This window comes from Salvelinus sp. IW2-2015, linkage group LG26 (genome assembly GCF_002910315.2).
Source record: "Salvelinus sp. IW2-2015 linkage group LG26, ASM291031v2, whole genome shotgun sequence".
In the NCBI taxonomy this organism is placed as follows: Eukaryota; Metazoa; Chordata; class Actinopteri; order Salmoniformes; family Salmonidae; genus Salvelinus; species Salvelinus sp. IW2-2015.
In genome coordinates, this window is record NC_036866.1 from 33352253 (window position 1) to 33375005 (window position 22753).

Consider the following 22753-nt stretch of genomic DNA (forward strand, 5'->3'; position numbering starts at 1 on the left):
GCCCCCATAATCACATCGGTATTAAACTGGTCGTTCAGTACAGTATCGTTTCCGTTGAGTTAAACTTTCAATACCGTTCGGTCATACTGAATGCACCCCTGATCCCATGGCAACGGTGCACGGAACATTAGTTGCTAAGCAACATTGTAGTGAAAGTTCTTTTTTTGCTCGCTGCTACTGGTCAAGTGACCTAGCTAGCTATGAAGTTCACCCACACCTTTCGTGCAAGTCAAGACGTGTTTTTCATTCAAAGGTACGTTTTGGGTTTTGTCTAACGTTATTTACTGTTAGKAATGTTCAATAATATGTGATAATATCTGAGAAGCTGTAACCAGTTACCACTCGTTGTTGTTGGTCTAAAGTTCTGTTCCTAGCTAAGTAATGTTAGCTAATTTAGCAAGCAACACGTGAATACTAACTTCTGTGGGAATTCTCTTTTGCAGTTCCACCCAGGATGTGCCCAGCATTGAAGACAGACACAGAGATACTGGTCAGTACTGTARCTAGTTAGTTAGATGAGAAACATTTTAACATGTTGAGTGGACCACTAACAAAAACCTAAACACGAGTAGAGYAAAAACATCCCACATGCAAATAAGATTTATTTGATTGCTAGGCTAGCTAGCTAGATCTTCAATGATCTCTAGGAATTATTTATATGAGAACAACGTACATGAGGTGTTGTACAATATTTGAAGCCATAGGCTACATTATTTTATTACAAAGTATCCTATGCCAACAAAACACAAACGTGATTGTTGTTGTGATCAGGTAAGATTGTACTTATAACGTTACTAGTCAGGACCCGGTTTCCCGATAGCGATGGAATTTCGTGTTTTAATTATGCATATTTCCTACAGATGCAGAAGATGTAACATGCGTTTCACAAAACACCACGCAGAGAGGTTTGCTGTGCTTCGTTGGAGCATGATGTGTCGATCCTGATAGGATAGAAAGAAAGGGAGCGCTGCTCTCGGATCAGCTTTCTCCATTCAAATCTTTCTTTAACATTATAATTATTTCACAAAACTGACGAGGGATCAGCTCCTAGAGAGATATTACTACMTACAGCTGTAAATATTGAGGTGGCTTATTCTAATGCTTACCCCCCCAAAATGCACTGAATCACCGATTTGGCACATCATTACACACTTTAGGCTACACATCAAATATTGAGACCAATTACAGACCTTAGCCTACAAGTATAAAATATAACTAAATTGATTGAACATGAAATGTATTTCAATATGATTAAAATAAGCCTATAGCCAACTGTTTAAATGTTAATGCAGTCATCTCGGTTGCTTGTTTTGATTAATTGCAAAGACACTGGCAACTTTGTTTTCTAGTCAACATTGGTCAGAAGTTATCAGCGGTCACAGAGAGATGGATAAATCATGTGATTTCATGTTTAGCTGTTCTACGAATGGTCTGAGGCAGGCGTTAGATTRCGAGCGTTTTCAAGTGCAACGTTAATAACGATGGATTTGGGAATGGCTCAGAGATTTAACGATGCTCCAACAAAGGTTCTAACGATTCATTTAGCCGTAAGATACTTTTGGGAAACCGGCCCCAAATGTTTTACGGTTACTCACATATTTACAGTATTTTTACTAAATTATTAGAATAATTGCAGTAGTCTATCACCTAGCCTGCTAAATGCAAGCTTCATCTGATTTATTCTAAGAGGACATCAGAGGATGCCTATGAGAGACTCATCCTGCACCACCTACAGCACTATGGACTCTTTACAAGTAGGTTGGCACTTGGCAACCTGACACAATTACTGGAAACTCAAGAGGCTTGCCTTGCATCATTTGTTTACATAAATGTTACTTGGTGAGACCTGACCTACATCACTCTACTCTCTGTCAAATTACCATGCAATTTAATCCTGCAAATGAATCAATTCAAGGGCACCAATCTTACCCCAACAAACAAGATGCCATTGTGACCTTTTATACAGTAGTTGAGCATAGTACATGAGATTGTGCTACTGCTACTCTTGCCATATTAGCCAGTTATGTGACATGTTTACATACACAGATAAAATGTTTATGCATTCTTTGCTATAAACCAAGAAAAAAAACATTACAGTGCTTCCCTCAGAAATGTCAATTCTCTCCCCTCAGGCACAGATAATTCTTTCCAAGGCAACCTCTTAAGACAAAGATGGAGGAATTCCCACCACCCCGGCTCCATCCACCCAGGCACCCACTCCTCTGACAGCAATAATTCCAACATGGAGGATGAGGAGCAGGAGCCTGGCAGGAGGGCATGTAAGATGAGAGCCACAATATGGACATGCAAAAAGGACAAATGGGTCAAAATAGCGAATAAAGCTATTTTACACTTGAACTATAACAATTTACTCTTCATCTGGATAGTAGTAGTGGTATGGGTTTTTGTTAGCAGTGTATAGTTGATTAATGGTTAAAATTGGATTTGTGGTTAAAGTGTTAAGCAAAGCCCGCAAGTTTGTGGCATGGGCAGATAGTGATGACTGATGAACAAGAGGGCTGGTATACCTTGTTGTATTTCACAATAGAGCGTGATTCCCAGGCTTCTCCAATGCTGGGTCATGTTACTTTTGGATGTGATGCAGCAGTGTAATCCAGTTGATTAAAGCAATCCAGTTCACCTGCTCCATGTAATACCTTGATTAGAGGACACAGAGGGTGGTGTCAATTTACATTTAACATTTAAGTCATTTAGCAGACGCTCTTATCCAGAGCGACTTACAAATTGGAAAGTTCATACATATTCATCCTGGTCCCCCCGTGGGGAATGAACCCACAACCCTGGCGTTGCAAGCGCCATGCTCTACCAACTGAGCCACACGGGACCAGTTTAGTCATCTTTTAAAGCCCTGTCATCCCAAAAGACCAGATTAGATCTCTGTTGAATGCCTCTGCTGGTTACGGTTAAGCATCTTATTATTAGCGTCTACTACCATCAACCGGCTTTGTTTTTCTCAGCAGGATAGATCAAATATTATACATATAGTGCATTCGGAAAGTATTCAGACCCCATAACTTTTTCCACATTTTGTTACGTTAGAGCCTTGTTCTTAAATTTATTAAATTATTGTTTTACCTCATCAATCTACACACAATACCCCATAATGACAAAGTGAAAACAGGTTTTTAGAGAATTTTGCAAATTTATTAAAAAATAAAAACAGAAATACCTTATTTACAGAAGTTTTCAGACCCTTTGCTATGAGAATTGAAATTGAGCTCAGGTGCATCCTGTTTCCATTGATCATCCTTGACATGTTTCTACAACTTGATTGGAGTCCACCTGTGGTAAATTCAATTGATTGGACATGATTTGGAAAGGCAAACACCTGTCTATATAAGGTCCCCAAGTTGAGTGTGYATGTCAGAGCAAAAACCAAGCCATGAGGTCGAAGGAATTGTCCGTAGAGCTCCGAGACAGGATTGTGTCGAGGCACAGATCTGGGGAAGGGTACCAAAATAAATCTGCCGCATTTAAGGGTCCCCAAGAACACAGTGGCCTCCATCATTCTTAAATGGAAGAGTTTGGAATCACCAAGACTTCCTAGAGCTGGCCGCCTGGCCAAACTGAGCTATCAGGGGAGAACAGCCTTGGTCAGGGAGGTGACCAAGAACCCGATGGTCACTCTGACAGAGCTCCAGAGTTCCTCTGTGGAGATGGGAGAACCTTCCAGAAGGACAACCATCTCTGCAGCACTCCACCAATCAGGCCTTTATGGCACATGGCAGCACACTTGGAGATGCCAAAGAGCACCTAAAATATTTTCTGGTCTGATGACACCCAGATTGAACTCTTTGGCCTGAATGCCAAGCGTCACGTCTGGAGGAATCCTGACACCATCCCTACGGTGAAGCATGGTGGTGGCAGCATCATGCTGTGGGAATGTTTTTCAGCGGCAGGGACTGGGAGACTAGGTCAGAATCAAGGGAAAGATGAACGGCACAAAGTACAGATGTACTTGATGAAAACCTGCTCCAGAGCGCTCAGGACCTCAGACTGGGGATAAGGTTCACATTCCAACAGGACAACGACCCTAAGCACACAGCCAAGACAACACAGTTGTGGCTTCGGGACAATGTCCTTGAGTGGCCCAGGCAGACCCCGGAATTGAACCCGATCTAACATCTCTAGAGAGACCTGAAAATAGCTGTGCAGCAACCTGCAACCTGCAACCTGACAGTGCTTGAGAGGATCTGCAGTGAAGAATGGGAGAAATTCCCCAAATACAGGTGTGCCAAGCTTGTAACGTCATACCCAAGAAGACTCGAGGCAGTAATCGCTGCAAAAGGTGCGTCAACAAAGTACTGAGTAAAGGGTAAATGTAAATGTTATGTAAATGTAATATTTCAGTTTATTTTTAATACATTTGCAAAAAATTWAAAAAACGATTTTGCTTTGTCATTGTGGCATATTGTGTGTAGATTGATGCAGAGAAAAAAATATTTTATCCATTTTAGAATAAGGCTGTAATATAACAAAATTTGGAAAGTCAAGGGGTCTGAATACTTTATACAGTGTAGACATTGTTAATGTTGTAAATGACTGTTGTAGCTGGAAACGGCAGATTTTTTATGGAATATCTATATAGGCGTACAGAGGCCCGTTATCAGCAACCATCACTCCTGTGTTTCAATGGCACGTTGTGTTAGCTAATCCAAGTTAATCATTTTAAAAGGCTAATTGATCATTAGAAAACCCTTTTGCAATTATGTTAGCACAGCTGAAAACTKTTGTTCTGATTAAAGAAGCAATAAAACTGTCCTTCTTTAGACTAGTTGAGTATCTGGAGCATCAGCATTTATGGATTCGATTACAGGCTCAAAATGGCCAGAAACAAAGAACTTTCTGCTGAAACTCGTCAGTCTATTCTTGTTCTGATGAATGAAGGCTATTCCATGCAAGAAATTGTCAAGGAACTGAAGATCTGGTACAACGCTGTGTACTACTCCCTTCACAGAACAGCGCAAACGGTCTCTAACCAGAATAGAAAGAGAAGTGGGAGGCTCCGGTGCACAACTGAGCAAGAGGACAAGTACATGAGAGTGTCTAGTTTGAGAAACAGACGCCTCACAAGTCCTCAACTGGCAGCTTCATTAAATAGTACCCGCAAAACACCAGTCTCAATGTCAACAGTGAAGTGGCGACTCCGGGATGCTGGCCTTCTAGGCAGAGTTGCAAAGAAAAAGCCGTATCTCAGACTGGCCAATAAAAAGAAAGATGGGCAAAAACACAGACGTTGGACAGAGGAACTCTGCCTAGAAGGCGAGCATTCCGGAGTCGCCTTTTCACTGTTGACGTTGAGATGGGTGTTTTGCGGGTACTATTTAATGAAGCTGCCAGTTGAGGACTTGTGAGGTGTCTGTTTCTCAAACAAATTTTAGTCCCACTAAGCGCAAACCAGGTGGGATGGCGTATTGTTGCAGAATGCTGTAGTAGCCATGTTGGTTAAGTGTGCCTTGAATTCTAAAAAAGTCACTGACAGTGTCACCAGCAAAGCACCATCACACCACCTCCTCCATGCTCCATGCTCTACGCTGCTGGGTTGACTTACACTACTGTTGCATATATGTTTTTCCTGTACATAGAATTTCATGACAAAACTATACCTATCACCTTTTTTTGTGATGCAGTGATGTTTTCTATCTATCCCCCAGTCACCTTGCACCTGGGACAGGCCCTCAGGACCAGGCAGCTGGTGATAGATTTTGACGGGGAGCGTCCCATCCCCCGGCTTAGGGAGCCCCTGGACCTGTTTGCCATCCCCTCCACCCCTTTCCAGGGGGTCCGCTGGCCCATTGAGTATGAGGTCTTCAAGGAAGCCATACACCACATAGGTACATACCACTGAACTGTATATGCTGTAACAAACACTAAGTGTTGTTTTGACCTCTACAGTGTATAGAACAGTCCAGAGCTGTCCATTACAGAGTTCTGTTTCTCAGTGGGCTCCACATTTTTTAACTATTATACAGTATCGTGTTAATCCAAATTGGAATGTTATTGTTATTGAAATATATTGTTGTGTTCTAGAGTGGGACCCTCCAGACCCAGAGCCGTTCTACCAGCCCACGGGCCATGAGAGGGCCCCCATGCCTGTCAGGGAGGAAAAGGGGAACGTAGTTTACTGCATTGACCCAGGTAACCCTAACTCTATGTCAGTAAGGTATATAGTGGTGCCCTTAGTAGGCTTTCATTTTCTGACAGTGTTACCTCTCTCACCTGTCCTTCTAGCTCCTGTTCTTATTTTTTCCCCTGTTTAGGCACAAAGACCTCCTACTTCACCTACTCTCGTGTGGGAGGAAGCCGGGGGCCCATCAAGAGGTCCACCTCTTGTGCAATGCATCAGGACAAGTCCACCCTGGCCTTTGAGTCACGCTTTGAGAGCGGCAACCTGCAGAAGGCAGTTCAAGTGTGAGTCTACGGAGCCTGTATAACTGTTTAACCTATTTACAATTTACAAATTGTTGCTAAGTTGCAGGGAGGGTAGCTGTGTGTAGGGAAGAATCTTTCCTTCTCACTCTCTTTCTATCCCTCTCTCCCCCTTACACAGCGGTGTCCATGACTATGAGCTCACCCTCCGCACCGACATGTACACCACCAAGCACACACAGTGGTTCTACTTCCGGGTCAGAAACATGAAGGCGGGGGTCAACTATCGCTTCACCATAGTCAACCTGATGAAGGCTAGCAGCCTGTACTGCCTGGGCATGAGGCCTCTGCTCTACTCTGAAAGAGCCGCCTGGGAGAAGGGAGAGGGCTGGCGCCGAACTGGCTCCAACATCAGATACTACCGCAACCAGCACCACCAGGCTGAGCAGGACAACAACACAACCACCAACACAAAGTCCCTACACTCCCTTACCTGGACCAGCCAGTTCCCCTACGACTTTGACACCTGCTATTTGGCCCACTGCTACCCCTACACCTACTCCCACCTGCAGCGCTACCTCAGCCGCCTCACCTCCAACTCGGCCACCGGTGCCTACTGCAAGCTGCGGGTGCTGTGCCGCAGCCTGGCCGGCAATGCTGTGCACGTGCTGACAGTGACATCACCAGGAGGGGGGTGGATGGATAGGAGTGCCAAGCGAGCGGTGGTGGTTACAGCCAGGGTGCACCCCGGGGAGACCAACAGCTCCTGGATGATGCAGGGCTTCCTGGACTTCCTGCTGGGAGAGTCAGACGACGCCAGGCTGCTGAGGGAGACTTTTGTGTTTAAGGTCACTGACGCACTTTGGGCCTTTTTATCTTTGTAAATATCCATGTGTTTTATTTATGTATTTGACTGCCATGTGGGATAAATTACGTTTTCCCTTCAGAATTAGAAACACCCAATAAAGACACCCATGTTGATTGTTGTGTTTCTCCCTTGCGGTCTTGCAGGTGGTGCCCATGCTGAACCCAGACGGGGTGGTTGTGGGGAACTACCGCTGCTCTCTGGCCGGCAGGGACCTGAACAGGAACTACAATACCCTGCTGAGGGACTCCTTCCCCTGTGTCTGGCACACCAAGAACATGGTCAAGAGGTGAGAGGCGGGAAGCAGGAGGCTACTCAAACAGATGTGACATGGTCATACCTTTCTAACCTATGGAGAGGTTTGTCAGTTCACTCTGCCTTTTCTGACCTCTGACCCTGTTTCCATGGTTTTCCCTCTGTCCTTGTTGTTGCCATGGCACCCAAGACTGATGGCTGAGAGGGACGTGGTGTTGTATTGTGATTTCCACGGTCACAGTCGTAAGAACAACGTCTTCATGTATGGCTGTACCAACAGCGATGACGCCACACAACGGCTCCATGAGAGAGTCTTCCCGCTCATGATGAGCAAGAACGCCAATGACAAGGTTCCAATCCCATTGAAAGAAAGAAAATTATCTTTTTTTACTGGAGACCTGGCCAAGAAGGCATCTCCAGTATAAAACCACAATACAATCATACATTTATGTTATAAATCACAGCTAGGGAATCAAACACGATGTTTGTGTCCTCTTCCTGAAGTTCTCGTTCAGGAGCTGTAAGTTCAGGGTTCATCAGAGTAAAGAGGGAACAGGACGCGTCGTCATGTGGAGGCTAGGCATCAAGAACAGCTACACCATGGAGTCCACCTTCGGAGGCTCCACTCTGGGTAAGCATGCACAGGGTGTAGTGTGTGTATATGTGTATGCATGCTATAGAGCTTCATTTCACAGAGCCAATCTGTATTATAGGGAACAGGAAGGGGACCCATTTCACCACCAGGGACCTGAAGTCTCTGGGGTACTACTTATGTGACACACTGCTGGACTACTGTGATCCCGACCCAACCAAGGTGAGGGAAGTCAACCTCTCACTACCACAGTGACCAAGGTTACATCTCAGCTTGTCATGTTGATGAGCCATAATATGTGTGTGTGTGTGTTGTGTGTGTGTGTGTGTGTGTGTGTGTGTGTGTGTTGTGTGTGTGTGTGTGTGTGTGTGTGTGTGTGTGTGTGTGTGTGTGTGTGTGTGTGTGTGTGTGTGTGTGTGTGTGTGTTAGACCAGTCACTGCCTAGCTGAGTTGCGGGCGATGTTAAGGCAGGAGGTCAGAGAGAGGCTGGGCCGGGAGGTCGACTCTGATGGATCTCTCAGCGTCTCCATTTCTGACATTGAGTCCAGGTAAGGAAGGCTTTAGAGCATCACACACACACACACACACACCTAAATGTCCTTTTTGTGTCTCCTCCACAGTACCAGCGGCTCAAACAGCACAGAGTCTGATGGCCTGCCTGTCCATCTACTGAACCAAATTGATGAGGTGTCGTTTGAACCTTAACCTTCGTATGACCTCAGTTATGTTTGTGTACAAAAGCTTTAACTGAGTCTAATGCCAACTTCTTTTCTAGCAGAGCCAAGCGAAGAAAAAGCACCTGAGGAGTGGTAAGGAGAGGAACAGACTGAGACAGGAGAGAGTGAGGAACGTCGACCCAAAGGTCCTCCACAGGAACGTCAAGAACATAGTGAGAAGAACACACACACACACAACACATTAGTGCAGCTCATCCACCAGATACAATGAAACATACAGTGGTCCCTAATACATAAAAGGCTGGGAGAGACATACAGATGATATAGCCAGCGAAAGTTCCCCATAATGGATCGAGCGTGATTGGGCGAGTTCGTTTTGCATTGCCTTTTGCCCCGGAAGGGTGGAGATTTCACTTTAGGAACAAACCAAACTTGCCAAATTACATTCTTCCTCCTGTCTGTTCTCTGCAGGACCCTGTGCTACCCACTGAGGACATGGTGAAGGTGAGGATCCAGGAAAAGACGGTGGCCGTGGTCAGAGAGAAGAAGAAGAGAGAGGTATGGATTAGAGTGAGAGAAGCTCACGCTCTTCCTCATTTGCTTAGACAGATTGTGGCTTTTGCATTTCCCCAGTATCTCATTTCTGAAGACATGAGCTTCTACTTCTGATGTAACGGTAGGTGCCGTTTGTGGTGACAGTGAGCCGTCAGACAGGACGCTCCTGGATCCCCCATCCCACCACTCGCATCGGGGTCATAGGCCATGTGACCCTCTGGCAGGAGGAGGAGTCAGAGAAGGTAATGGCTGCCATTCACCCTTCAAGCCCTACTGCATGTTGATAGTTTTGCATTGTCATTAATTAAAGTACTGCTACAGTTAACATTTTCTCAAGGTATTTCACAACAACCTGGCCCTAAACCCCCCCCCTTCCAACCTCTTCTCAGTAGGTCAATGCACTCTGAGCATCCCCACCCCATCAAAATTGACAAAAGGCATGAAYGAGCAGTGACTGTTTTGTCCTAATCTGATGCTCAGCATTAACTGTGTTCCAGAATGAATACCTGGATGCTGTAAGGGCTGCATACCTGAGTACTCAGCCACCTGTCACAGGTACATGGATAGACTTTTATCATTAGGAATGGATTTAGTTTTCTGGCCATGTGACTAAAGAAACTTTTTTTTTTCTTTCCGAGTTTACATGCAGAATGTTCAGGTTGACATTTATTGTCATGAATCTTGCCCTGTGTAATGAACATGATGGGAGACAGAGAGCTGGTTTCAAGCGCAGCAGGTGTTTATTTGTAAAGGACCACAGGAGGAGGCAGGTAGCTGTGTCCAGGGGCAGGCAGAAGGTCATACACAAGGGGTCCAAAAAGGCAACAGTACAGGCAGGGAAAAGGCTAGTAACATTGACCGGGAGATCAGGCAATAGGTTGATAACAGGAAATCCGATAGGCTAAAGTACAGGCAGGGAATAGGCAAAAGGCGTCGTTAGTGAGGCAGGCCAAAACTATCATACACAGGAGGATTAATTACAGGAAACCCAGCGCTTTGAATAGAAGTGTGTCACAAAACAAACAATACCTCACAATGATGGGGTGCAAAGAACGGAACTACATAGTGTGTGATAATGACATACAGGTGTGTGAACAAGTGATCAGAATTCAGGTGATTGGGATCTGGAGAGTGAGCTGCGTTCAGGGTATCTACGTGTTTGAGAGTGTGAGTTGGAATCAGACGTAACACCCTCTGCAGAGTGGCCACTAGCTGGCACAGCCACAAAGTAATACAATATTATCTTAACCCTAACCACAATGCTAACCCTAATGCCTAACCCGACCCTTAAATTCATTAATTCATTTGTACTTTGCAACTGGCCCATATAGCGGAAATCGCTCATTTCAGCCTCCAGGGCAATATTCATTACAATAAACGTCGCTTCCTCAGAGGAGCCGGAGGAGGAGCGGCTGCAGTATTGGAGTCCCCAGCTGCAGTTTGGCTCCTCCCAGGCCCCGCGGCCGGGACCTCAGCGTCACCCCTTATCTTTTACAGCCGTACAGCAACGCGGCTTCTCTGTGCCTGTGCCCACCTCGAAGATCAGGGTTCACACCACCCCCATTCAGCAGCAACCCATGCCCTTCAGCCCCGATCACAGAAGCCACGCTGGGATGAGAGGTGGGTTGGAGCGCAGAAATAGAGTGGGTAGAATGGATGGTACAATATTGACATGAAGAACACACACCCAATATGAAGTTAGGTGTTCACTAACAGGAAAGTAGTATGATAGTAGAATTAAAGTAGTATGACAAAGAACTGCAATCAGGAGTGAAGTCAGTGACATTCTTTTCCACCCCACAATTTAACAGATGCTAATCAAACATTCCAAATATTGCTATTGCAGAGATGTTCGATCAGTATGAATGCTGTTATTACTCTTGTCTTTCAGAGAGGATGCCTGCTTTACACACCAGGTAACTACAGCAAAACATAGCGGTAAAATATGCTCTTTATTGAAAGTTGACTGCATTTATGACTAAACGTACAGGACTGGGACCGTACACCGTCTGCATAAATATGTCAATGTTAAATTGGACAGTCCGTCACACAAATGTGTTTTGTGTTGGAAATGTGTCAGGTCTCCCCCAGTAGTTCCGGGCATGCAGTGCAGGGTGGTCCCTGAGTTCATCCCGCCACAAGGCCTGGAGCCCTGCCGCTCTTCCAACGTCTACCCAGCCAAGTCCCACCACCAGTGGCCGCGCCCAGAGAAACAAGGCCACGCAGCCCGGGTCTCCATACGCTACTACATGCCAGAGGCTCCAACCTCTAACACAGATGCCCTGGAGACCCTACGGAGGAGCCCAGAAAGGGACTGCACAGCAGGTGTATCAGACGCTATGCCTGTGGGTGAGCAGGACCAGAGTGGACCTCAAGCAGCCTTTGAGAAACCACCGAGTAAACCTGGGACAGACGGTAACTCCTTCCTGCCAGACCTGAGGCACATAGACTTCAGAGGGAAAAGGTTACTGTCCTCTCCACGCCAGGCATTTTGACTTTCTAGTGCGTCTAGTTATAGTGCTGGACATAATATACTGTATATTGGTATACATAGTATATAACAGTGCATATACAACAGATGTTTATTTATGTTTCTTTCATTCTACATGTGAGAATAACTCTCCCTCTGAGGTCCTGCCCCAGCTATAACCCCTCTTCCCTCCATCTTTCCTCTGTAGCCATGGCCGTATATGGGGAGACCAGGCAGGGGCTGGAGTACAGAGGCAGGGCCCCTCAAAGAGAGAGCCACTGAGAGGGGGAGAAGGCAGGCGTGTGTGTGGAGGAGATGCAGCAGCAAGGCGTGTGAAAAGCAACCACAGGTACTGAGAGGGTATGCCACCCCTTGGCTTATACCAGTTTTATATTTAAGCAATAAGGCCCGACGAGGAGTTATATATGGCCAATATACCACGGCTAAGGGCTGTTCTTAAGCAAGACGCAACGCGAAGTGCCTGGATAAGCCCTTAGCCATGATATATTAGCCATATATCACAAACCCTCAAGGTACCTTATTGCTATTATAAACTGGTTACCAACATAATTAGAGCAGTAAAAATAAATGTTTTGTCATACAAGTGGTATATGGTCTGATATATCACGGCTGTCAGCCAATCAGCATTCAGGGCTCAATCCACCCAGTTTATAAGGTTCTTTATCTTACCAGCTAATATGTCTAAAAACTATGTTCAAGTGTCACATGCACAAGTACAGTGAAACGCTGAACTTGCTTGCTCTCAGTGGAATGCTTAACTTGCATTCAGAGCTCATTTGAATGGTACCCATTCTTCTCAGGTTGGCCCAACAGACATTGCAAGAGGAGGATAAACAGGAAATGGGCATTTTACCCCAGATGTCCTCGACCACCCACACCAAGATAGATCATCCGCCCCGACAGCTAGACAGTCTACGTAGGCTCCAGAAACTCAGCCTGGCCAATAACTCCAGGTTCCACTCCAGTGGGAGAGGGGCGGAAGCAGGGACAGGGATGGATCTGGAGAAGAGGATGGTCGCCAGACCGTCAGGGTCTGCCCCTCCTCGCAGTACAGCACCTTTGAGCTGAGAACCAGGCAGAGACACACATTGGCAAATGTACCAGACAGACTGCTGATATGAACCCTGAAGATGGGCGGAGACTATAGGGAGTTTCTGCTCTATTTTGACCACAAAAAGATGTACAGCACATTGCCTTTCAGGTGGATATYGAAATTACATGTATTTTTGCCTTGATTGTGTACCTTTCTTATTTGATGAGTCTACATGTCACTTTAAATCTAACTGAACTGTTTTGCATACTTTTTATAATATTTTGTATCCATTTTTCATCATGTAAATTATTTATTTTTCATTTCTCAAATTGGGGCATAATCAGATTGAGTCACTCCCAATGCAGAAGTTATTTCTGTTAATCAAGAGACAGCTCATCATTGATCATAAAGTATCATATAACATCAGTCCAGAAAATACTGTCTCAGTATTACTAGGCAGCCCGCGTAATATTATCAAACTGTGTATGCATGTCTTCATTCAGACTCAATGTTACTGTAGCATAAACCTTGTGAAACATAGATATTTAGCAGACACTTATCCAGAGCGACTTAAAATGAGTGCATCCATCTTAAGATAGCTGGGTGAGACATCCACATATCACGTGACAAAAAATATATACAGTATATGTGACTAAAAAGACAAACATTTAATCTCTTCACATCTGTACAAAAAAATCACTCAAGGTACACATGGTATGAAAATACATCTGTAAATTGCTGAACATGGTCCACTGCTACAAAACTGAGGGCTGGATCCTAACTTGAGATACATGTAAGTAGCATGTAAATTTCTCCTTAATCATAATCAATATTAGTAGGAGATTTACACGACTCTCTTTCCTGTGTTTCCCAGTGGTCATCTCTGTTTCTGTGTGTCCGCTCAGCCGAGTAGTCAGGCGGCCCTAAACTCCTAAATCCCATCAAACCAGAGCTGCCAACTCTCACGCATTGACCGTGAGACATGGATTTGACCCTCATCTCACGCTCCCACGGCACACCTCTTACATCTCACACATTGAAAAGTACTGCATTTATTTTTCTAATTCGTGTTGTGCTCCAAATCGTTTTGAAATTGGAAAATCTGCGACCGAGGTAAAGACTCAGGTTAATTCAGGTTGGATATTCGCCTGTAGTTTCCTTACGTCCACCAACAGCAGTTAGGGACCGTCAACATAGTGACAAATCACATTTTTCAAATTTCAATAGCTCTTTAGCCATTACTCCTAAAACGTTCAAAACTGATTCTAGCTAACCTGATGGCAGAGACACATATTGCACACACTTTTTTGGGGGTCAATTTACATCTCGCACTATTTTAAATTATTTATAAAACATTTTGTAATTCAATAGCGCCTTGGTCATGTAGTGTACATTATGAACCTCAAATAAGGTTCATAATGTACACTCAGTGGGCCTACACATTGCTCACCCTTTTGCTTGGCCATTTGCATCTCATGAGATTTTATGATAATTTTTTTAAAGTTTCAAATTTCAATAGCTTCTTACCGTCATGACCTACAACCCTTTCAGAATATCCACTGAGTACCGAGGTAAAGACAGTTTCAGGTTGGATATTCGCCAGATATTCACACTCAAACCTCAATAGCCTTCAAACCACTTGAGCCACAGACTCCAAATAAGTGTCATGATGTTGGAAACATTGCACAGGTCTTATTTTCACGATTTGGACATGAATTCACTTTCCAAAGCTAGTAAACGTGGAAATGTGAGCAGCGTTCCGTATTAGTTAGGGAGCGTAAACAAAGTACAAACTTGTCTTACATTCGAATTTCAATAGCTCCTTGGTTCAGAATGTCCACTCAGTGGGCCTACAAATTGCACACCCTTTAGTTTGTCCATTTTCATCTCACACGTTTTTACATGCATTTTTCAAACTTTAGAATTTCAATAGCTCCTTGGTCATCCTTGGTCATGTTGGTTCACGGACTAGCCTTATATATTGCACACTCTTGTTTGTGTACTGTAATCCCATGTCAATTACACACCTAAGAAGTGTGCAGTGGACATATACCCATATTGCTTAACTTTTAGTTATGTATCTTCTATACTGTTGTACATGAATATTAGTTTGACAATTAGCCCCAGATTTTTTGATTTTTATATAAATATTTATATTTTTTGGTTTTGCCTGTTTAGCGTGTTATTTTGGCATTAATATGTGTCACATATCAGTTTGCAAACAATGTCAATATATATATATATATATATATATATATATAATTCAGTTAAAACCTCTACAGGATCGGTGTCCCCCCCACGGGACGGTTGAGCTAACGTAGGCTAATGTGATTAGCATGAGGTTGTAAGTAACAAGAACATTTCCCAGGACATAGACATATCTGATATGGGCAGAAAGCTTAAATTCTTGTTAATCTAACTGCACTGTCCAATTTACGGTAGCTATTACATTGAAAGAATACCATGCTATTGTTTGAGGAGAGTGCACAGTTATGAAGTTGAAAATGTAATAATAAACCAATTAGGCACATTTGGGCAGTCTTGATACAACATTTTGAACAGAAATACAATGGTTCATTGAAACAGTACACTGCTGCTATCTAGTGGCCAAAATCCAAATTGCGCCTAACTTGGAATATTACATTTTGGCCTTTTTCTTGCATTTAAAGATGGAACAAAAAAAGGAAACACATGTTTTTCTTTGTATTATCTTTTATCAGATCTAATGTGTTATATTATCCTACGTTTCACATTTCCACAAACTTCAAAGTGTTTCCTTTCAAATGGTTTCAAGAATATGGATATCCTTGCTTCAGGTCCTGAGCTACAGGCAGTTAGATTTGGGTATGTCATTTTAGGCGAAAATTGAAGAAAAAAAAAGGGTCCGATCCTTAAGAGGATTTATTAAAGCTGCATACCCACATGGTCTCTTTTTTTGTTTTCTAGAGTAAGGCAGCTCCAACATGCAGGTGTTTCAGCTTAGTTCAGTGCTTTCTGTGGTGGTGGGGCGAGCCAGCAGAAAATACGGAGCGTTGCGCAATGATTGGCTCAGTGTTCTGTCACTCATGGGGACGTAATCTCCAAGTTTAAGTGCCTTAGTAAAGGTAGACATAAAAGAAAATCTGCCTTTTGGGTTCTGCCATAGAGTTATATTGCCAGTGCCCATCCAAGAAGGCTCAAGGTCAATGGCCACAGATAAAATGACGTCAAATCACATTATATGTACAGTAGCTTTGATTGGACTGATCATGTCAGCATCTTACTTTCAAAGTCTTAGCTAGCAGTCATCATCATGAATCAAGTTGACAATCTACTGGCAAATCCTTTTTAATCCTTGACATATGAAGAGAAATTATAGATAAAATGTATCGGTGCTCATTGGACATAAAGATTACACAACAAGTTGGAAATCGCAAATTCAACAATGATTCGTTTCGAGGGAATCAGTGGCTAACTGCAAGCGCTGCAAAGAAACCACTAACGTTAGCCTGGTATTCAATTGAGTGGCTGGGTGTTTTTTTTTTCTGAGTTCCCACCATAAATCCAGAGAATGCCAGACTTCGATGACAAGATTTGCCCACAAAGGACCGCTGCGCCACCTTCACAAGGTGAGTCCAAATCTGTATTGTATGCTGCTGCATAAATGGTGTAATATGCCAGGGAGATATGTATACTGTAGCTAAGAAAGTAATACTAAGTGTATGTTGTGTAGTAAGCTGTTAGTAACCCATGTGCCTCACTCTAATAATTTGGTCTATTTTCACCAACGCGGTATTGTAAACACATCGTTCGTGCTTGTTTGGTTACTTTTTTTTGTACAGCGTTGACAGTGCTACTGATAGTAGTGGTGGCGGTTGGCTTACACTTGCAAATTCAACACACACATCATTCTATAATAGAATTGTGTTATTTGACGTGTCAAATTAAAAGCTTATTTAACATGTCTAATAGTGTTATATGACGTGTATTGTTTTTGACATGCAAAGACCCAAATGGCGTTCAGTGTGCTTCACCCTAATAATTTGGTCTATTTTCACCTCTTAATTTAGCCTACTGTTCTAACTTGGTGGTGCACATGTAGCCTATATCCTGTTTTAGAGAAATGTAATAATCCAATATTGTAAGAGCTTTCATTGTCTGTTTATATGCCCCCTTTATTTTCCTAAGGTTCTGACTTGGTGTACAGGGAGAATACTGTAAGAATGGCCCATGTTCTGAATTCTGCCGCTGTACATTTCAAAAGTGCTGAACAAATAGTTATATTGACTACGTCCATCGTCGCTTGCTCATTAATGTCTTAATTGAAATTACGTATTGCCTCTTATCCGCTTGTCGTCCCCTTATGCTATAGTTTGTACATCTCAATTGTCAGTAGAAACCACATTTGTTTAAGCAAGTCAGCCATATCAGCTATGTTTTTTTTTAAAGTCAGTAAATGAGGCTGAATTAACTGTTTCGCTGCAGAAAATGCTCGGCTGATAGCCAGGTGTAGCAGTGGTAAGGTGTTGGGATTCTGCTGTTGGGGCAGCTTTATGTAGGCCCTAACAGTTTGTGGGCACCGTTTGTCACCGTTATAGTGCAATTAATGTATTGTTTAGTGTTGTGTAGTGGCTTTGCTGGCATGTGTCCCACTTTTCTTTTCTTTTTTGCCTCACCAAGATGTACATGCTAAAATCGCCACAGCTCATATGTCCCTACGACAGATCATTTTTTAAATTCTTATTGTTCTAGTGAACCACTATCAGTTAAGGGTGCATTCAAATGTGAAATCACAACCAGCAATATAACTGAGCAAGCAGAGTTCATTGTAATCAAAGGAAATGAAGAACCACTCCTGGGCAAAGATACAGTTGTGAAACTGGGGGTTCTGAGAATAGGTGCTGATGTCGCAACAGTGACAGACACCAAGCCCTCACTAAAACAGCAGTACCTACAAGGGTTCTAGGGAGTTGGAAAACTGAAAACAAAACAGACCTCAGGAAGAAGGTAGACCAAAATGTAGAGAAACCTTTGGACATGGACATTGTAGAACCTGTTAATGACCCCACCCCATGGGTAAACCCAGTGGTCATTGTACCAAAGGCAAATGATGAGATAATAATGTGCTTAGACATGAGAAGCAAACCAGGCTATAATATCCCAACAGTAAACAAGTCCAAAGGCATCGGACCAACAGCAGAGGGAGTGCAGTGATGCACTCCAGGGACCCAGAGAGAACCTCAGAAGTGAGATGCTGCCTGCTGGGAGTGAGAGCACAGCAGGAAAAACACTCACATGGATCAGATGAGAATGTGAGGATTGCAGCATTGAGTGCTACACCCAAAGCACTGACTACCAGAGAGGTAGAGGAAGCCTCAGCCAAAGACCCAGAGCTGAGAGAGGTAAGTAATGCTATTGCAAGTGGACATTTTTAGAACTGTAAAGCTTATGCCTCAATTGCGAGTAATTGATGTGTAGTTGGATACCTAGTTCTTTGCAGAACAGGCATCGTGCTGCCACAGGCATTACATGCGCAGGCACTTGCACTAGCTCATGAAGGGCACTTTGGAATAGTGGGCACAAAGCAGCATCTCAGAACCAAGGTTTGGTGGCCTGGCATGGAAAAGGCAGCCGAGAGACAATGTAAATCATGCCACGGTTATCAGACAGTAGCTAGACCTGACACACCAGAACCACTGAGCCTTGTGGGAGTAGTAAAGCTGTGGAGAAAGAGGAGGAGCACCTCACGTATCCTTTAACATTGTGGATCTCATTTGCCAGAGGTTCGTGTAGTAGTCTACATATCCGACCACTACTTCAAGCTAATATGTTTTGTGGGTTGTGATGCTTTCCAAGGCACTCTTTTGGGTATGACTGTGGGTGCAAGGCAAACCTGCAGTTGTTGGATGAGCAAGCGCTGACATCGTGGGTAGAAAACCTGCTTATCTTCCTGGACATCCGGACCAAGGAGCAACACTACCTCCGCTCCTGCAGTGGGGGAGGTATCACACCACCATGCTAGTGTCAAACAAATACACTGGCCCTGGATAACCTTGATACACCCTCATTTTAAAACCATCTGTCACTGTGTTTCTCTGCAGGCCCACCCCAGTAAGAGATACTTTGCTGTGGCAGAGAAGCGAGACCAGCCCAACATCGTCATCTATGAATATCCCTCACTACAACCGTACCGCATTCTCAGAGGTATGGGAACTACAACACACACACACAAACTATTAGATTTTTATTTTATTTTTACAATTTATAAAGCATATGATCAATGATCAAGACATTTGGTCTGTGGACTTTAACCGTGAGGGCACCCTGCTGGCCAGTGTGGGTAGTGCTCCGGACTACTTGCTGACACTGTGGGAGTGGAGGCATGAACAGGTGATGCTGCGTTGCAAGGCCTTCGTTCTCACAGGACGTCTAAGGGTCACCTTCGCACCTGACAACGCCGGGCAACTCACCACCTCCGGATCGGGACACATGAAGTCAGTAGCAATCAATCAATCAAAATGTTTTCGTGTACTAGCACTTTTATAAATTTGTCAAAAAGTACTTTATAGAACGCCAAACCCCCCAAAGAGAAAACAGATTTCATCATGAAATATGGACAATAAATACATAAATGGCTTATTATGTGTACAGAATCGTACACCATGTGAGTTGAACTCTTATCATCCATTCTTCTAGGTTTTGGAAAATGGCCAGCACTTTTACTGGTCTCAAACTGAAAGGCCTTCTGGAAAGGTTTAAGTAGACTACCCTGAAAGATATCGTGGGGAAGGTCTGTCCACTGCTCTTATCATTCAATTCCTGCTATTCCATTGAAAATGACCCAAACCCAAAGCAATATCCTCTTTTCCTGTTCTATGTTGTCCCGATCACATCCCTTCTGTCTGTGTGCTATTGGGTTCTGAGAATATGAAATATACTTACTCATGTCACTGAGGGAAAGAGGGTAATGTATAACATTTACGTTATGTCAGGATATGTTATTGTTAGCCATCAGGGATCCGAGAAGAGACAGTCTGGTACCAATCTCCATGATGGCCATGAGTTGGGGAGGAGTGAGCACTTTGGGGTAGAGGTCAGGTCAGATGAAGTGAGGAAGAACAGATAACACTAAGGTTCTGTCTAGCAGCAGAGATGCATTGGCTGTTCAGATGTGTAGGAGGAGACTCAACATAGTTACATATCAGTGCTTGTGTGACTATGTCATTGTCTAATGCAGCTGTATTGATCCTCTGGGATGAATTAACTTGGTTTTAGCTTTCATAGTGTCCGTTGAGTTTTTACTCTGAGAATTAGAACCTAACAGTGCCAAGTGGTGTCTGGGTCTGAGTGGGGGAACATGCTAGTGTGGGACAGGGGTCTGATCAAGGTGGAGATCTGCCATAAGGGTGGAAGGACGTGCCACGCTGGCACCATCCAGCAGTTTGTCCTGAACGAGGAGGAACTCATGACCATTAGCACTGACGGAGCCATTAGAGTAACCTTTCAGATATAGTACAGTCCTCTCAGCCCCAGTCTAAGAGGTCTCTGCTAACCCTAAAAAGCCAGCCTGAACAACTGGTCTGTGGTCAGTTTTGCCTGCTGTGTAATATTTCTCCCTGATGACGTCACTTCCTCCACCCTGTGCAGGGCTGAGACTTTGAGAGTATTGACACGGCGGACTGTAACGATGACACCGGTCTGTTTGAGATCGAGCCCATGAACGAGATTGTGATCGGACGCAACGTTAGCATGTCCTCCATGGTCATGGGTAATCCTGAATGAATCTTGAATAATGACGAATGAGAAAGTTAGACACACATATCATACCACCCAAAAAATGCTACCCCCCTACAGTATTTGTGTCTCCAACTTTCTCTCTGATCATTATTCTCAATACATTCAGGATTACCATATTCAATTCTTATTCTTTTTTTACAATATAAGTGACTCCAAAATGACACAATACATTACTCACCATTAATTTCTATTRGGCACAAAATAATCTGAAACACAACCAAAACAAACAGCAAATGCATCCAACAAACGTGTAGTCACAAGCTTGACGTAATCATTGCGTGCTATGAATATGGGGCCAAATACTTTAATACACATAAGTTAATTTGTCCCAATGCTTTTGGTCCCCTAAAATGGCGGGACAACAGTATGTACAAAAAGTGCAGTAATTTCTAAACTGTTCACCCGATATGGATGAAAATACAGAGCCAAAACAACAACAAAATCACTGTTCCAATACTTTTTGAGCTCACTGAGTTACAGTTGTCCGACTTAAATTATTATTTTACCATACAGTTATGTAATGCCTTGTTGCCTTTCACTAGGTCTCAAAGCGCTTTGCTTATCTGTGTAATGTACTGTGATGAGAGTGTTTGCCCCTGCCTGTGTGTGTAGGTGAACCCTAGAGGAGGGACTGGTGGTTGTGAGCTTTCAGGACGGAGTGGTCTGTCTGCTGGAGCTCTACAACCCCCAGATCTTATGGGTGGTTGCCGGACGCAGTCGCTATGGAGAAGCTGAGCTCCTTCTCAAACAGGCCTTCATACCGCACAATGCACCTGTGACGGCCATCGCGTACGAACCCAACGGAGAGATCCTGGCAACTGGGTATTCGGACTAGCGAGTGCCGCCGACTGTTGACCAATGTGAAATCAATCATTAGCTCCCATCTATAGACAATCCACTTGTAGATCAAAAACCAACTGGATGGGTATAATAACTGTGGTGTATTGAGAAATGTATTATGTGTTAATGAGTTTAGATTTAAAATGGTTGCAAATAGCCAATGGGATTTGTATGCAGGGGTTCAGTTATTTGAATTGACAAATGACAATGGGGTTTCCGTTCTTTCATTGAAGTGATTGGATTTCGAGATGCAAGGGCGGTAAAGTTCAATGATGTATGGAAGAGTTGGGCTGAAGATACTGTAGAGTGTAGTCGACTGTAATGTGTTAAGGAGAACATTAAATAAATATGTCCTGGTTATTATAAGTACGCTTCGGAGTCTTCAGTAAAATAACCCAGCTTCTTAGGATGCAACAATAACCAATATCAATAAACCTCCCCTCCACAATCTCTCCTTCCCTCTCTAGAGCAGGGTTTCCTAAACTCGGTCCTGGGGACATCCCTGGGTGTGCATTTTGGTTTATGACTACACAGCTGATTCAAATAACCATCTCATAGTCAAGCTTTGATTATTTGAATCCGCTGTGTAGTGCTAGAGCAAAAACCGAAACGTGCACCCAGGGGTGGGCCACAGGACTGAGTTTGGGAAACCCGGCTCTAGAGTATGGACTGTACTGTGTTCTTCACTGTGGGGGACAGGTACGACCTTGACCTTGGCTTTGTCACAGTCCCAGGACATGTACAGGGGCTGGAGTGGTACCCCCAGTCACATGTCAGTCTGATCCTAGATCAGTGAAATATTGACAAAAGACAATGGCATGTGAGGTTAATAATAGTGATGGGAAGTTCGGCTCTTTTTACTGACTATGATCTTTTCGACTCGTTGAGTCAAAATAAATAATTTTTATGACTAATTTAGTTAATTTGAGCCAGTAATTCCCAGAGCACGCAGAACACACTACCGGCGAACGATGAACTGAAAACTCAAGAGTCATAATTCTACAAGACTCTCGTTTACATGTCGTTCACCATAGTCTCATTTGTGACTGAGACTGTTAAAAAAAAGTGTGCTTTWAACACTGTAGGCTACATTTGTTGATCGCTACAAATAAGATACTTTCTTGATACTTTTGAAACGAGGTCTAGTTGTGGCAGCAACCGGACTAGATTGTGAACGACTCTTGGTGGAATGCATTGCTTGACTGCCGTGAGGGTGATGAACACAATATCGTTCACGAACTGCAGCCTCACAAACGATTAATTCTCGAGTTCGAGTTTG

At 43.7% G+C, this 22753-nt stretch overlaps 1 protein-coding gene across 4 annotated transcripts; it reads left to right on the plus strand.

The window, feature by feature from the left end:
* The first annotated feature begins 105 nt into the window (after positions 1–105).
* Positions 106–15724, plus strand: agbl2 (AGBL carboxypeptidase 2). 4 transcript variants are annotated; one of them, XM_023971767.3, is made up of 23 exons: positions 106–253; positions 444–490; positions 1688–1754; positions 2133–2279; positions 5676–5855; positions 6052–6159; positions 6282–6432; positions 6572–7238; positions 7402–7544; positions 7701–7860; positions 8015–8141; positions 8224–8324; positions 8532–8650; positions 8723–8789; positions 8878–8991; positions 9251–9337; positions 9460–9576; positions 9832–9889; positions 10727–10954; positions 11226–11250; positions 11415–11798; positions 12013–12153; positions 12626–15724. In XM_023971767.3, the coding sequence occupies exons 2-23, from the start codon at positions 455–457 to the stop codon at positions 12891–12893; spliced, it is 3495 nt and encodes a 1164-aa protein (XP_023827535.1). In that variant the 5' UTR covers positions 106–253; positions 444–454; the 3' UTR covers positions 12894–15724. The 4 variants fall into 4 exon arrangements, with proteins under 4 accessions (XP_023827535.1, XP_070291345.1, XP_070291344.1 ...); XM_070435244.1 differs by having other exon boundaries at positions 10832–10954; XM_070435243.1 differs by having other exon boundaries at positions 8881–8991.
* Positions 15725–22753: the final 7029 nt, after the last annotated feature.

Excerpts from the sequence above, each read along its gene's own strand:
- agbl2 (XM_023971767.3), top strand. The coding sequence starts at position 455 with ATGTGCCCAGCATTGAAGACAGACACAGAGATACTG. Across the intron at positions 1,755-2,132 it reads GCACTATGGACTCTTTACAA|GCACAGATAATTCTTTCCAA; the intron begins GTAGGTTGGCAC and ends CTCTCCCCTCAG. Across the intron at positions 8,651-8,722 it reads ATTTCTGACATTGAGTCCAG|TACCAGCGGCTCAAACAGCA; the intron begins GTAAGGAAGGCT and ends TCTCCTCCACAG.